General features: G+C 32.7%; 1 protein-coding gene across 1 annotated transcript in view; it reads left to right on the top strand.

Moving 5' to 3' along the window:
- LOC106464193 (citron Rho-interacting kinase-like) overlaps nucleotides 1-13,885 on the top strand; it is a 70,721-nt gene that overhangs the window by 6,028 nt on the left and 50,808 nt on the right. The window contains exon 4 of the mRNA XM_013924318.2: nucleotides 5,382-5,626. Within this exon, the coding sequence (XP_013779772.2) occupies nucleotides 5,382-5,626 (245 nt within the window). The remainder of the gene's footprint in view (nucleotides 1-5,381; nucleotides 5,627-13,885) is intronic.

The raw sequence follows: 13,885 nt of genomic DNA, 5'->3' as shown, positions 1-13,885 counted from the left end.
TTTTGATGCTCCTCTTGACAGCCCTTTTTGTCCTCTCCGATGGACCAGGGACGACGCGGACGCTGCTTTGTTGTTTCCTTGCTGTGTTTCCTGAACTGCACGATGATTCTGTTGACTGTCGAAAGAGGGATTCTCAAATTTTGCTAAAATTGCTGCTGACTTATTCCACCATCTGCTTGACCAACTATCCTTCCTCTAACAAAATCTGACAATTCGAGAGAACCTTGAGTTCTAGGCATGTTGTAGCACAAGATAATTAGTGTGCAGACCATTTTCATTTATATAGTGCTCTGTGAACACAAATTAGTTTGCATAAATCAGTTAAATGACGAAAAATTAGGTGTCTATTTACTTGTGACCACTCAATGTATGTATTATACATAAATATCATCATGTAAACTTCTGTACAAACATGCCCTTAGAGGGAGATGAATGAAATATCTGTTTTACTTTTGTGAGGTACTGTAGTTGTATTCAAATGTATTGTTTGTTTGATATGCCTGTAGTTTAGATTGAAGGATTATTGAAATGAAAATACAATAATTTGATTAATTACGGCTTGTCACAAAGTTATATGATCTCTTAATATCATGAAAATGAATACAAACATTAATATAATCAGTTCTCTTGCTGCACTATGTCTAGGTGGCACATTGTTTGTAATTTAAATGTCCTAATCAGTATCATCAGAACAAACTCCCGTCAATCCTCATTTTCACACACTATGCACATACACAACTCTGTACATGCATTTTGCACTTGCACTTGCATTTGTTGGATGCACAGTTGCTCTTTCTGCATGAGCATTTCACTAACTCCATGACTGGTTGTGGGGCTGGTTTGAACTTTGATGTGACAGATACAAGTGAATTACTCCATTTATTCTGTTTTGGTTCTAAATAGGATGTGTGCCTGATCCCATATGAGGGCTTGGAGAATATTTTAATGTAATACAGCATTTTTTGGGTGCAAATGCTCACTCGTTACATGATATTTCTACAGATGCCACTGAAGTTGTTTCAGGTCTCCTTTGATAACTCCAGGGTGGAATTATGCTTGACATACAAGACTAGCAAGTGCATCTTCAGTTGCTGGACTGAAATCGTCTTTGTTGCACAATACCTTAAATACATTTATATTGCTCTAATCTGCTTTGAGAAATAGTTGTAAGCAAGTTACTTTGCTCTTGCCTGCAAATTGTTCGGTTGTGTAACTGCCTGCAAAGGCACAGAACCCCAGAAAGGCCTTGTCTGTTTTCACTCCTACCAAGTTATAGATTACCTAGACCACAATCTTCCCAGCTACAATAGATATATTCATGTTGAAAATATGCTTGTGAAATTTTGCAATCATTAGAGCAAAGAAATCTGTGTTAGGTGAGAAAACACAAGGCTCTAAAGCAGATGGAAAGTTTCTATGAACATATATGGCATACCACATCATCAAGGCGTCAGCTTCTTCGTAATTATTGACACTTGAGTTCCTTGTTGGAACTGTAGTATATATTTCAAGGTGCTTGTGTATGAAGAACTTTCTCTGTGTTTCTGAATGCACTGAGACATTTCTCAGTGAAATCTTGCTTTGTTTTGTCTGAAGGTGACAGCTACTAAATAGTGACACTGCTAATGGTTCTGTGTCATCCACTTTATATGTAATCTCCCCCACCCTCATATTCTCATCTGTCTTGTGTTGGTTGTGACTTTTGTAGGTGTGAAAGAGTAGGTATACTTCATTGTAAACCTGGGTTGTTTTGCAGAAGTTTTGTGGAGTGATTTGTCAGGTCATCCAAGGATGCTTCTTTAGTTTCTGAATGATAACCATCCCATCCACAATTGCAATTTTATTACTAGTGGATCCTTGTGGAATACACTGTTCTGGTTGGTTGTCTGCTATATCTTCAACCATGGTTTTAAGACTGTCATCTGGGGAATTCGTAGTTACAAGATTCTCAATCTGGTAAGTGAGTATCGATTTATCCATAAATGACAGGAATGGCAAGTCATCTGCAAATAGAGAGCAAGGGCCTGCAGTAGATTCATATGTTCTAACTGTATCTTCTTGATTGATGTCTCTGTTTGACTTGACTATAATCACTAGCTTTCCAGGCAAACGCTCTGGTTTCTGTGAGATCTCCAATGTGATCTTGTGGTTTGGACCCATATTATATGCTTTTGTGTGTGTGTGTGTGTGTGTGTGTATTGTTTGGGTTTTGTTATTTATGGGTGGTAAACATAAAGTGATTGTAAATGGTCATACTTCTAATTGGGAAAATACGGTTGTTGAGGTTTTCAAAAGTTTGTTTTGAAAACTTTGTTGATCATGAAGCATGTTGATCTTAAAAGCATTTTTGACAGTAAATTTCAAATTTGCAGATGATATGAAGATGTTGAGAATGGCTGATTTTACTGAGAATATATGTATTATTCAGAAAGTTCTCACTGGTACTAAAGGAATGTGGAAAACAAGTTTAATATTAGGAGGAGTAATGTTTTTTACTTGGGATATAGTATCTTGGAGGAGATGAGAATTGATGTTGAGGTAGAAGACAAAGATTTACAGTTAATTGTTAATAAAACAATAGAATCTCCTTTGGTTGAGTATTTAATTGTGGTTTAAAGATCAAATAACAACCCTTGGCTTTGTTGATTGAAATTTTGACTTTGGGTGTAAGAATATTATCTACCTCAATTAAGGCTGGTGTGAGATCATTTAGCATAGTTTGTGCTAATTTTGTTTCCTTGTTAGATGCACTAGAAGAATATACATATATTTGTTTGTTGGTTGATTTGTTTGAAGTTAAGCACCAAGCTAAACAATGAGCTATCTGTGATCTGGCCGGTTTCTAGCCTTGCAAGTCCACAGACATATCACTATGCCACTGGGGGCCTATATACACACACACACACATATATAAATCTTTATTTAGTGTTGTAAATGTGTGGAACAGTTTTCCTAATGTTGCATTGTGTGCAGTTTGAATTATTATGTACTTTTCTTGGATAGATGTATGTTATTATAGCTGGGCAAAAAGCTGTTAATATAAAGCCAGGTTTTGCTTTTTAATTTTTTGAAATTAATATGAAATATTTAAAAATGTACATGATTTATTGAGACTGGAAATATATTCAAATATATCTTTCAATATGACCTAGTACAATTTTTGAGTAAGAAGAATAATGTATAACAGCCTTTGAAACATGCCTTGTCTGTTTTAGGAAACTGTTCATCTATTTAGGAAGTGCTTGTGGTCTACAAGTTTTTGAAATAAAATTTATTCCCTTTCAGCATTAAATAAAACTTTTCCAAGATTTCTTTAAATTTTTTACCATTCAGATTAAACTTCCAAATATTTACTCCCACAAATTCTTACATTTTATGTAAGCTATGTTTCCTAATTATCATTCTCATGACTACTATTAATTGTACAGTAGATTTCAAAATAAGCATCAAAGGTAATGTTATTATAGTCACTAATCCTCAACTACCCTTGTACAACATTTTGAAAACATATCCTTGTCATGCTAAGAATCAGGTCAAAAATAGTAGCTTTTCTATAAGTCGTTGGTATGCTTAATGAGAAAATAAACATCCATAATCTCACGAAATTTGAACAAGAAGATAGAAATCCAGTTAACGTCTGTAAAATGAAAATCTATTCCATAAAATTTAGCCTATTTTTTATTGCCAATGTGACTAAACAGTCTGTGTATGTTAATGATCAGGAATGTTTTAGAAAAATGTTGTAAAATGCCAATTTTACCTTTATTTTAGAAACCTCAACATCAATTATCCACAGTTTTGCCAATTCATAAGATATCACTTTTTCATAGGTTCACACTCATCTTATTACAAACCCTAACAAAAACTCTATAAGACCTTAAATAATTTTTCCATAATAATTTAACCAACTCTTGGAAATGTGTATATGTAACATGCTAGCAGTAACAGCAACCAAATTCATCAATTCCAACAACTTGTTGTAAAGTCTTTTGGCATTAGTTTAACAGAAACAGTTTGTTATTAAAACTTCTCTGTCGTAATTGTTATTTAATTTATAGGTTAATGTCTTCAAAATCTAAACTGTGATCTCCTAGAGTGACTGAGCTTACTTTGCTTCTTTCTAAATTGAAGCTCTAATATTCATTTAGCACTTTGGCAAATATGTTTATCCTCAGTTTTCTTTAAAAAAATGAAATTGAAGAGAGATTATTTTTGCATCTCTGTCTATCAGACAATTGAATTATGTTTTTGTTTTTGAATGCCTTGTATCCTGGTTGTCTCAGTTGATGCATGTTCAATTTGAGGATGTCAGGCTTTGGGGTCCTTTGTATAAATGTATGTTTATACTTCTTATGTATTTGGTGAGATGACTGTTTTAAAAAGATTATAAAAGGTAGCATAAAAGAAGAACATGTGATCTGTTGAGGCCATCCTTCATTAGAGCTGGTCAATTGATAATCGATTAATTGTTGGACTGGTTAATCAATTACATCCAACTGCTTGGTTATTATCACCTGAGACTTGGATAATTGGAATAATCAAAAATAGTAATAATCAGAAAAGTAATTTCAGTTAGTTTATTTTTTGTGGATTGTGACACTAATCGATTAAGCTGGCCAACTTTGAATTAATCAAAATCATAAAGAGAATATTTTGATTTCTTAGATAGTTGGAAGAATTTGAAACCCTAATATTGATTACTTCATTATTTTCTTGACATTAATAGATTTAATTGTCATTTTGATTAATTGGTTATTTTATGTCACGATAATTGATGTAACCAATGCTCATAGGTAATTGATTAATCAACTTAATTGCCCAGGTCTATCTCTTGTCAACAAAATATGGTAAAAAAGATTAAGTTATATTGTGAAGTCTTGTATGAATTTGACACTTCAGAATGTATGGGTCATGTGGATTCTTCTACATTTCATAAGACATTTGCTTTTATACTGAATAACATCAGCAACAATATCGTTTGTTCATGTGTACATATTTAAGTCAAAAATCATTAATCTTTTTCTACAATAGATATTTAAATTTTAGTGCAACAGAATCTCAAATATTTGTTGTTATGGATGAATAATTCAAGTTATATTAGAAGATGATAGAATTACTTGTTTTTTTTTAAGCTCACATTCAGTTACTCTAATTTTATAAACATTTCAGGACTATAAATATTGGGAGCACAATTTTTGCATTCTGTTGACCTTACCTTGGTTTAAAATATACAGATTTTTTTAACTAAGCAAAATTTTAATAGTGTATAACCTATCTATTTCATCAAAAAAAATTTATTTTCATAATTATCTCTTGAATATGACTTTATATATCCTCATGTTGGAGTATAGAAAGTGTATAACTTTTTTTTTAATCTTTAGGTTGCTTTTTATGAAGAAGAGAGAGATATTATGGTGAAGGCTGCTAGCCCTTGGATCACTCGACTACAATATGCTTTTCAGGATCACTTGAACCTATACCTAGTGATGGAGTTTCACCCTGGTGGTGACCTTCTGTCCCTTTTGGATAGACATGATAACATGTTATCCGAAGATATGGTTAAATTCTATTTGACTGAATTGGTCCTAGCCATCCGGAGCTTGCATACAATGGGTTATGTGCACAGGTGAGACACTGCTTGCAGTGTTTGGGTATGCTAGATGGAATCTGTCCAATAACTAATTTAAAAAATTAAGTCACAGATTGAATATATATATATATATATATATATTACTCTTTTCAGAAACTGATTGGGTTAGTTGCTATACAGTAATCGTAGTTATGAGAAAAAACTTTCTTAATGCCTTTAGTATTCTTAAACTTTTATCGGAAGCAAGCTGTGTGTTTATATAACTTTCATTATTAGTGCATAAAATCTCAGGCATTTATGATCACATTACTTTGCTATATCTCATAGAAAATGGTTATTATTATTTATAAAAATAATTTTACTATGCATTTGCTTTTGAGTTTTCACTGCTTAACTTTTTTTTGAGTAATTTATGTCTATGTTGTTGCTTAATAAAAAGTTGGAGTTTATTTTCAAGAGCTCTTACCTTTACACTAATAATCACTTAGAAATATGAACCATGATAGTGGTTCATAATAGGGATCGCAAAGAATTGCTCAAAACCCTAATAGAACGTTTGGGGAAAAAGCAGTTTAAAAAGTAAAGAGACAGTTAAAACAACACTTTAAAACCTTTATTATTGACTGCTAAGTCTGTATACATATAAAAATGTGCAAAAAAGCATGCATGTTAGACTTACAAAGAAAAGAAAATCTGCTCAAAATGGCTTGTTTGTAATTCTAATTATTATTATTCTCTTACCAGGCTACAACAAGAGCGACTTGGTATATTGCACCTAGTGTTTCTTTAAAAAAGCTTAAGTACAGGCTGAAACAGGAATTACCAGTCAATAATAGATGAACATTAGATGATTGTAAGATGTAGATACTCAAAGCTTTCTACACTGTATAATCGGTGTTTTTAGGAAGCCAACCTCTATATTATATCTGGAGTGAAGGAGTAAAAAAAAATCAATACAAATAATATTAAATTTAATTACCCAAATTCAGAGAATAATTACTTTTAAAGACATGAAGGTTTATTTAAAGCAATGTTTTAGACTTATATTGTTTTATTTGAAAATGCTGCTTTTCTATTGGTAAAATTTTATATGCACTTAGTGGGGGTTGTGTCTTATTATAGGCCTAACTTTTCTCATTACTATGCATTATATAGAGAGATTTTAGTTACACAGAAACTATAAATGCTCACTATATTCTAAAACAAATCTCCATGACAATCTCTAGCTGCAGCTTAACATTTAACATCTCGAACTAAGGCGATCAAATAGTCAATAGCTACATTAAATCATCATGAACTGTATCAGCTAGTTACTAGCTATGTTTATTATCATTATAACGTATAAAGTTAGCTACCATATCAAGTAAACCTTTGCCCACAGTGAAACATAAACAAATCCAATAAACAAGATAAAAAATTGGGATTGTAAAAAAAATGTAGGAAACAAGGCTGGAGATACTGTAGACATTATTTACTCAAACTACAAATCTCAATTTTGACTTCACCAATTGTAATTCTAGGTAACAGTATGGAGCCAAAATATGGGTTTTAGTTTGAGTAAATAATGTTTACAGTATCTCCAGCCATGTTTCTTTACTTATTTTACAACCCCTATTTGCAGGTTTTTAAATTTCCAATTTTTTATTTACCTTGTGATCATTACAAATCATCAGGCTTGTCACTTGACCACTGGTTACTCAACATTAAGCTTGATAGTTTTTTGCATCACAAAAATTTGGGGTTTGATCCTTGCAGCAGACATTGCCTCTTATGTTTTACAAGCTTAATTTATTTTCATTTATTGTATTTTCAGAACCTGTTTGTTTGAAAACATGTAAGTTTTTCACTGTATTGCAACAGTGTAAAGTCCAGATGTTCTAATATTTAAAGGAGCGAAATTGTTTCTTTGGAAAAACGTTTAAATCATGATGACAAAAAAATAAAAACAGTGCATTGCAGCAGTGTAAGAGATATGTGAAGTCCAGAATAATTAAACATTATTAAAATGACAAATGTAATACACCTTTTCAATGAGAATTAAAAGTAATAGCCTACCTAGTACATGTACATATGATGTAAATAATATGTAATGAGTTTATCATAAACTTTGTGCTTAAATAATAGGCCTCAAATTTGTGATAAAAAAAACATGTAAACTGCAGATTTTTTGTCCATGTTCTTGATTTTTTTCAGTTTTGGGCTCAAAATAGAGTAGTGTAAAAATAACATTTCAGATCTATCTTTTATCTCCCATAATTCACTACCCAAGAGGCTTTTTTGTTGAATACTAGAACTTGTCAGTTGGGCTGGATAATGAGAGATAAAAGATTATCAGAAATGCTATATATAGATATATATATATTCAATAGAATATTAAAAAATTACAGTTTAAATGCTGAAAGCTGGCAAGGCATTAGAAAAAGATAGGCCTAAAATTTGTGATAAAAATCACATAAACAACAGATGCTTTTTCCCACACATTCCTCTGAATTTGTTCATTTAAGATTCAAAGTCACAGGTGTGACGAGCTGGAAACAGCTTGTTATAAGCCAGTAGTACATGATGATTTATATGTATAGCAATATATATGTGTGTATAAATGAATATGTTTATGGACACAATTTTGCATTCCTTTCCTTCTGGACCTGGGTTCTCTTTATGTAACAATCAGATGGTGGTGGAAGGATTGCATCTGTGTCAGAAGGTAAGCTGTGTTGACTGTTGTTATGGTAATGGTCACTGAGGGCAGCACAATTATAGGTATTGTTTAAAGGAAAATACAATGAAGCTTGAGGTACAGAGACATTCACTGGTGTTAGGGATATATTTTTCATGGATGATATAGGTGTGAGCACACAGGAAGCCTGTAGATATGTTGCTTCTATAGGTTGTTTTAGAGAAGAGTCTGGTTATAACCTACACACCTGGCTGACCATCTGACCAATCAAAATTTATCTTTTACATTTTTCAAACCATTTTGCTAGTTAGGATCAAGTTCTTGACATTTTGGGCTGTCTTGTTCTTCATCTAGCCAATGGTGTTCATCTAGTCCTAGTGAGCTGATCCTCCATATTTCATTTTGCAAGATAAAGGTATGTATGATGAGAACTAGTGTGCTCAGGACTTTCTCTTTGGTGAAGATCTGGCTTACACAGCTACCCCCAAGACTCCCAATGGTGGCCTGATATTCAACGTGGCAGAGTTCATGGATAAAGGTGCATTGCTAGTTGATGCATCTGATGTGCGGATCTCTCTGCTTCATTTGTTGAACTAGTCCTGACATCCCCAGGTCTGGCCAGGCAGCCTCTGTTGACCACAAACTGTCCAGTCGATGCAAAACCAATCCTGAACATACCAGCAGCAGCATCCAAGAAGCCAGCAGATCCCACACTGCTGGCAGCACCAAGCCTGTAGGAAATGCCACTAGCTGTGCATCTTCGTCCTGTGGTTCTACTACATTCTGAAGCTGCAAAAAACATTCCCAGAATTGTCTTCTCGAGGGGTTGACTCAGATGGTATTTCAGAGCTGAGAGAATGAGACTGATACAAATGTCAAGGTACTAGCCCCAACATCTACAACATTGGTGATCAAAACATTCAAGATGAATGGGGGAGCTTCCACCTTGATAGTAGTCGAGCCACTGATGCCCAAAATTCTCCATGAGTTACAACAAAATCAGACAAGGATCAACTTATCAAGTACCTCACCTACTACCATCATAATATAACTCTCCTTGCAGCAGATCCCGATTCTGAAGCAGTAGTGTTAGGAGATGGCCATGACATGGACTAAAGCCTGGGCTTCATATAGCCGGAAGGAGGGCTAATTGCATCAGAGAAATACTCCACCTCCTTTGACTCAAAAAGGAGGACCATCAGTTATGCATGGAGCTGGAACAGACCGGGAAAGCTTTAGCTCAGGTTTGAAATATCATCTGTACCACTATCATGGCCATTCACATGTCAACTGCCACTTTGGAGAGTATGCTGATCGGGTTGAAGTGAGAAGAATTGGGAAGATGTATATTTTGTGTTAATATAAATATTATGTAAGTTGTACTCATATGTAAGTGTTTTAACTTGTAGGTATCTCTGCATTTTTAAAACTATTTTTGTTATTTGTTTATTACCATGAATGTAAGTATTATTTAAGTGGCAGTTCATTCCCAAACATTTGGAATTTTTGAACCCTACTGAGGGTGTGCACCTGGGTATTACTTATCTTATCCACATGCATGTGCATCTTTTTAATGAGGCAAGGTGGTGAAAAACCACATAGAAAAGAAGTGGTTCCTTAAATACAACTTGTAATATATAGAAAAGCCAGTGCATTTTGGTAACAACTCATTCAAACATTGGCTTTAAAGTCTTGTTGCTTAGCAACAAAAGTATATAGGTTATACTTTTATGCTAAAATGGGTTTAGAATACACACACTGACATGGTCATCTAGAATATATCAACCTAATAACCCGAGCGAAGCTGGATAGTTTTGCTAGTACATAATATAACACCACAGTAATACAAACCTTTTGAATCTAATTAACATACGCAAAATTGTTGAGTGACAAGTAAAATCAAAAGAACCTTTCACAACAAAAACAAAACATACAATTACACTAAATAAAACCCCTTATATAATTGTAATACAAAATAAATCTTTCATCAATGAAATAATCAAACAGAATACAAAAATAATAGCACAATTATAAATACAAAATCAACCCTGAATAAAAAAAAAATCAAAACATATACACATTTATACAGGCCCTTTAAATAAAATGCAACCAAAGATTGTAAAATATACAATAACCCTCAATAACTACAATACAGTACACATAGAAACAGAATGAAATAAATCCTTTATAGCAGAATAAAAAATATGAAACACAATACATTTATACAAAAAGATATACAACACTGAAAATGCACTTCTTTCCCCTTGGAGCTATGGCAGTCACACTTCTTTTCTATGTGGTTTTTCGCTAGCTTGCCGAATCAAAAAGATGTGCATGCAGATAAGTAATAATACTCTCAGGGTCCACTTAGTATGGGTGCAAAATTTCAGGTTTCTAGGCTCTTTCCTCTTAACATTTGAATTTATATTTTGTAATATGTTGACTTCTATATTATATGCATTAAAGTGTGTTTTTGTGTTGTATTGTTTATTAAAGCATTTATTTATTTGATGTGATCATCGCCAATGAACAAGTGTTAGTTATTTTGTTGCAGTGTAATTAGGAATTATTTTATTGTTAACGGGTATATTTTTGATGTAACATTGTTGAATTGTGTTTCTTTTGTTAATGCTTTGTTTATGCCATTGGCACTTGGCACCGACCCCATTTCCATAATCTATAAATAGAAATGTTTATTAATATAATTCTGAAAGTTTGGTAAGCATTTAATAAGCATTACAAGTATGTTGCAAACAAAATCAGATTTTTTAATAAAGTAATTTTACTAAAGATTTGGCTGTGAATTTAATACTGAGTCAAACTGAGTTTCATCAAATGGACAAACAACTTACATGAAAAAAGCCAGACAATAAAATCAAAATCTGAAAGAGTTAAAAGTTGGAATTGTCAATATTATTCACACACACACACACATATATATATAACACGGCAACAAATGACACAATGAAAAGAAGAAAAAGATATTTTTCGTTTTATTTCATAAATTTCAACCGTACATTGATGATTTTAGCTGCAGTTGGTATATGGGTAAAACATAACAGAGAAAATAAAAAGTTTTGCTGCAAACAACTTGAAATATTCAATTAGGTTTTCATGGTTATGCAAATTAAATATGAAAACTGTAAAATAAAAAGATGTATTTTTATTTTTAGCATGAAAATCATCCTAAAGCAGTACATCACAGGGGGAACACATTAGCATTCTCGTATGGCAATGCAGTGCACAATGTGAAATATGTGCACTTGAACACATAGCTAAATAGACCTAGTTTTTTTTCCAAGTTCATTGTCCAAGCAAAAATTCACATACCTTTCAAATATGCATGTTAGAACACAAAAATATATATCTGTCATTAAAATGAGTATCCTAAAGCTTCTAAACTAAGTTATGAATAGGATAAAAAAAATTCCTTTATTTCTAAGAGATATAGCCTAAACACACACCAATCACTTCTTCTCAAGCAATGTCTATTGGTGCCAAATTTAAAAGGACAGTTGCAGTCTTCAAATAGAGAAAAAGAATGCTCTTTCTGTTAGTTATAAAGATGTACATATAATCAGAAAAAAAAGAATGTATGAAAACTGCTTTGAATATGAAGGATAGGTGAGTGGGGTTTTTGTTGTGGGTTTCAAAAATATATTGATATCTCAGCAAATAGAGAAGTTAGAACATTGAAATTGTACATTTGACCTTTTCATTACTTGTAGCTTGTGGTTATATTAGCTAAACACTGTAGAAGCTATACTAAAAGTGGGAGGATTGAGAGCATACAATAATAGAAGTGAAAACTTGAGAAAATTTTTAAATATTTCCTTTTGAAATCAAGAAATTAAGAGTTAGATAATACGAAATTTTGATTTGTAAACTACTTTTGGTGCCACGTTTTTTGAAATAAACTGATAATAAAGTGGTTTAATTAAGTTTTGAACATAACATGCTTAATCAACTAATACCATACATATAAGGATAAAGATTTTTGATGCTTCTGTTGTGTGGGTTTTGTAGGAATTAAAGAAAACTACAATGGTTCTTTATCAATGTGTATGTATTGATTTTATTGGCTTTAAAGTTTACAATTAATGTTGGCTTGAGGACAAGCCAGAGTTAAAAGGGGTAGTAAAACTGTGGTATGCAAGCATGCTATGTATTTTTTACTTCCTTATTTTTATATTGAATTTTTTGAAATTCATCAGTTATTTAGATGTTTGATCACTTTCTGTATAACATGTCAAAAATGTTAAGTTACTATTGCAATTACTACCTATTATTTTGTATCATTCTATTGACATAACACATTTACTGCTTTTCTCTAGCTGCCTTTATACTTTATCATTCTCTTGAGGTAATTCATGTTCTGCCCATGAGAGGGTAGGGCTGTAATGTTGTATGTTATGCAAGGATGTCAACAGAGTGTCCTCCACTGGTAGATCAGGTGATGCTTCTAGGTTATGATCTCCCTTAAGTTTGAATGAGAATGACCGGTCATGTGGTTAATGCTATTTGCTCTAGTAATTCCAATATTATCTTGAAAGTAACATTTGGTTTAAACAGCTTGCTCTCCAGTAAAAGTGACTGTCCAGCATGAAGCAAATATACACACTGTATTTACGTTAATACATAATGATTGTATATTGTGTGTCTATTTTATTCTCATAAACTTGGTCAGTTTCTGTAGAATACAGAATTACTCTGTAAATGATACCTTGTTGAATCTCCTTTTATTCAGCAGACCTATCCCATCAATTTAAAGAAAATTGGTTTCAACTGAAAATACCACAGCATCTTATCTTCAATGTCTGGCTTACAGCCTTACGGAATTACTAAACCAGATCACCTTATATTCCTTGATGAAATTGCAGACAGTATATATATGGTTATTCATTAATTTCATAGTTGTACAACAAAATCTTTTCTTTTTTCTTTTCTTTTTTTGCATTTATCAAAATTACAAATTTCTGTATTGGTGCTTCATTATTAGAAAAATTACTTTGTGTGTTTTAGGTTTTCAATGCATTGATATTGCTACAGTGTTTAAAAAGTTCAGTAATGCATTTACAGAGCCCCTAGTGGTTCAATGGTAAGGTTCATGGCACCGTACAAATAGCCCATTGAATAGCTATGCCCTTCAATACAAACAAACAAAGCATTTACATAGTAGAGTTCTTTGGAATAGCATGCAAATTATTACTTGGAGGTTTTATACTTTCATAACTGTAGAACTATTTGCCAGTGTCCCTGAATAGAAAGAAATCATTGAATGTGCACTATATAAGTTGATTAATTGCCAGCTATTGAATCCAAATCTTGCTTGCTTTGGAAATAAGGAAAGTTAAAGTGTTACTTGAGTAATTATCAGCATTTAAACTATAACCCTGAAAGACATGATAGTTTTAAAAAGATTTACATCTTAACTAGGGGGGGGGGGGGGTAAGAGGCATCCTGTACTACAGTATTGAAAGAAGAACAGTTGTTAAGCCTAAGTATGAGGTAACATCATGAGTAATGCATTGCTAAAATCACTTGTTTTGTGTTTATCAGGCTTGCATCAGTGATTTTAGGAAAAGCTACATGTACTTGCTGTGTTTTCTTGGGAGAAT

The sequence above is a fragment of the Limulus polyphemus genome, unplaced genomic scaffold (assembly GCF_000517525.1).
Source record: "Limulus polyphemus unplaced genomic scaffold, Limulus_polyphemus-2.1.2 Scaffold1584, whole genome shotgun sequence".
Classification (NCBI taxonomy): Eukaryota; Metazoa; Arthropoda; class Merostomata; order Xiphosura; family Limulidae; genus Limulus; species Limulus polyphemus.
This window is presented reverse-complemented; position numbering and strand designations above follow the sequence as displayed.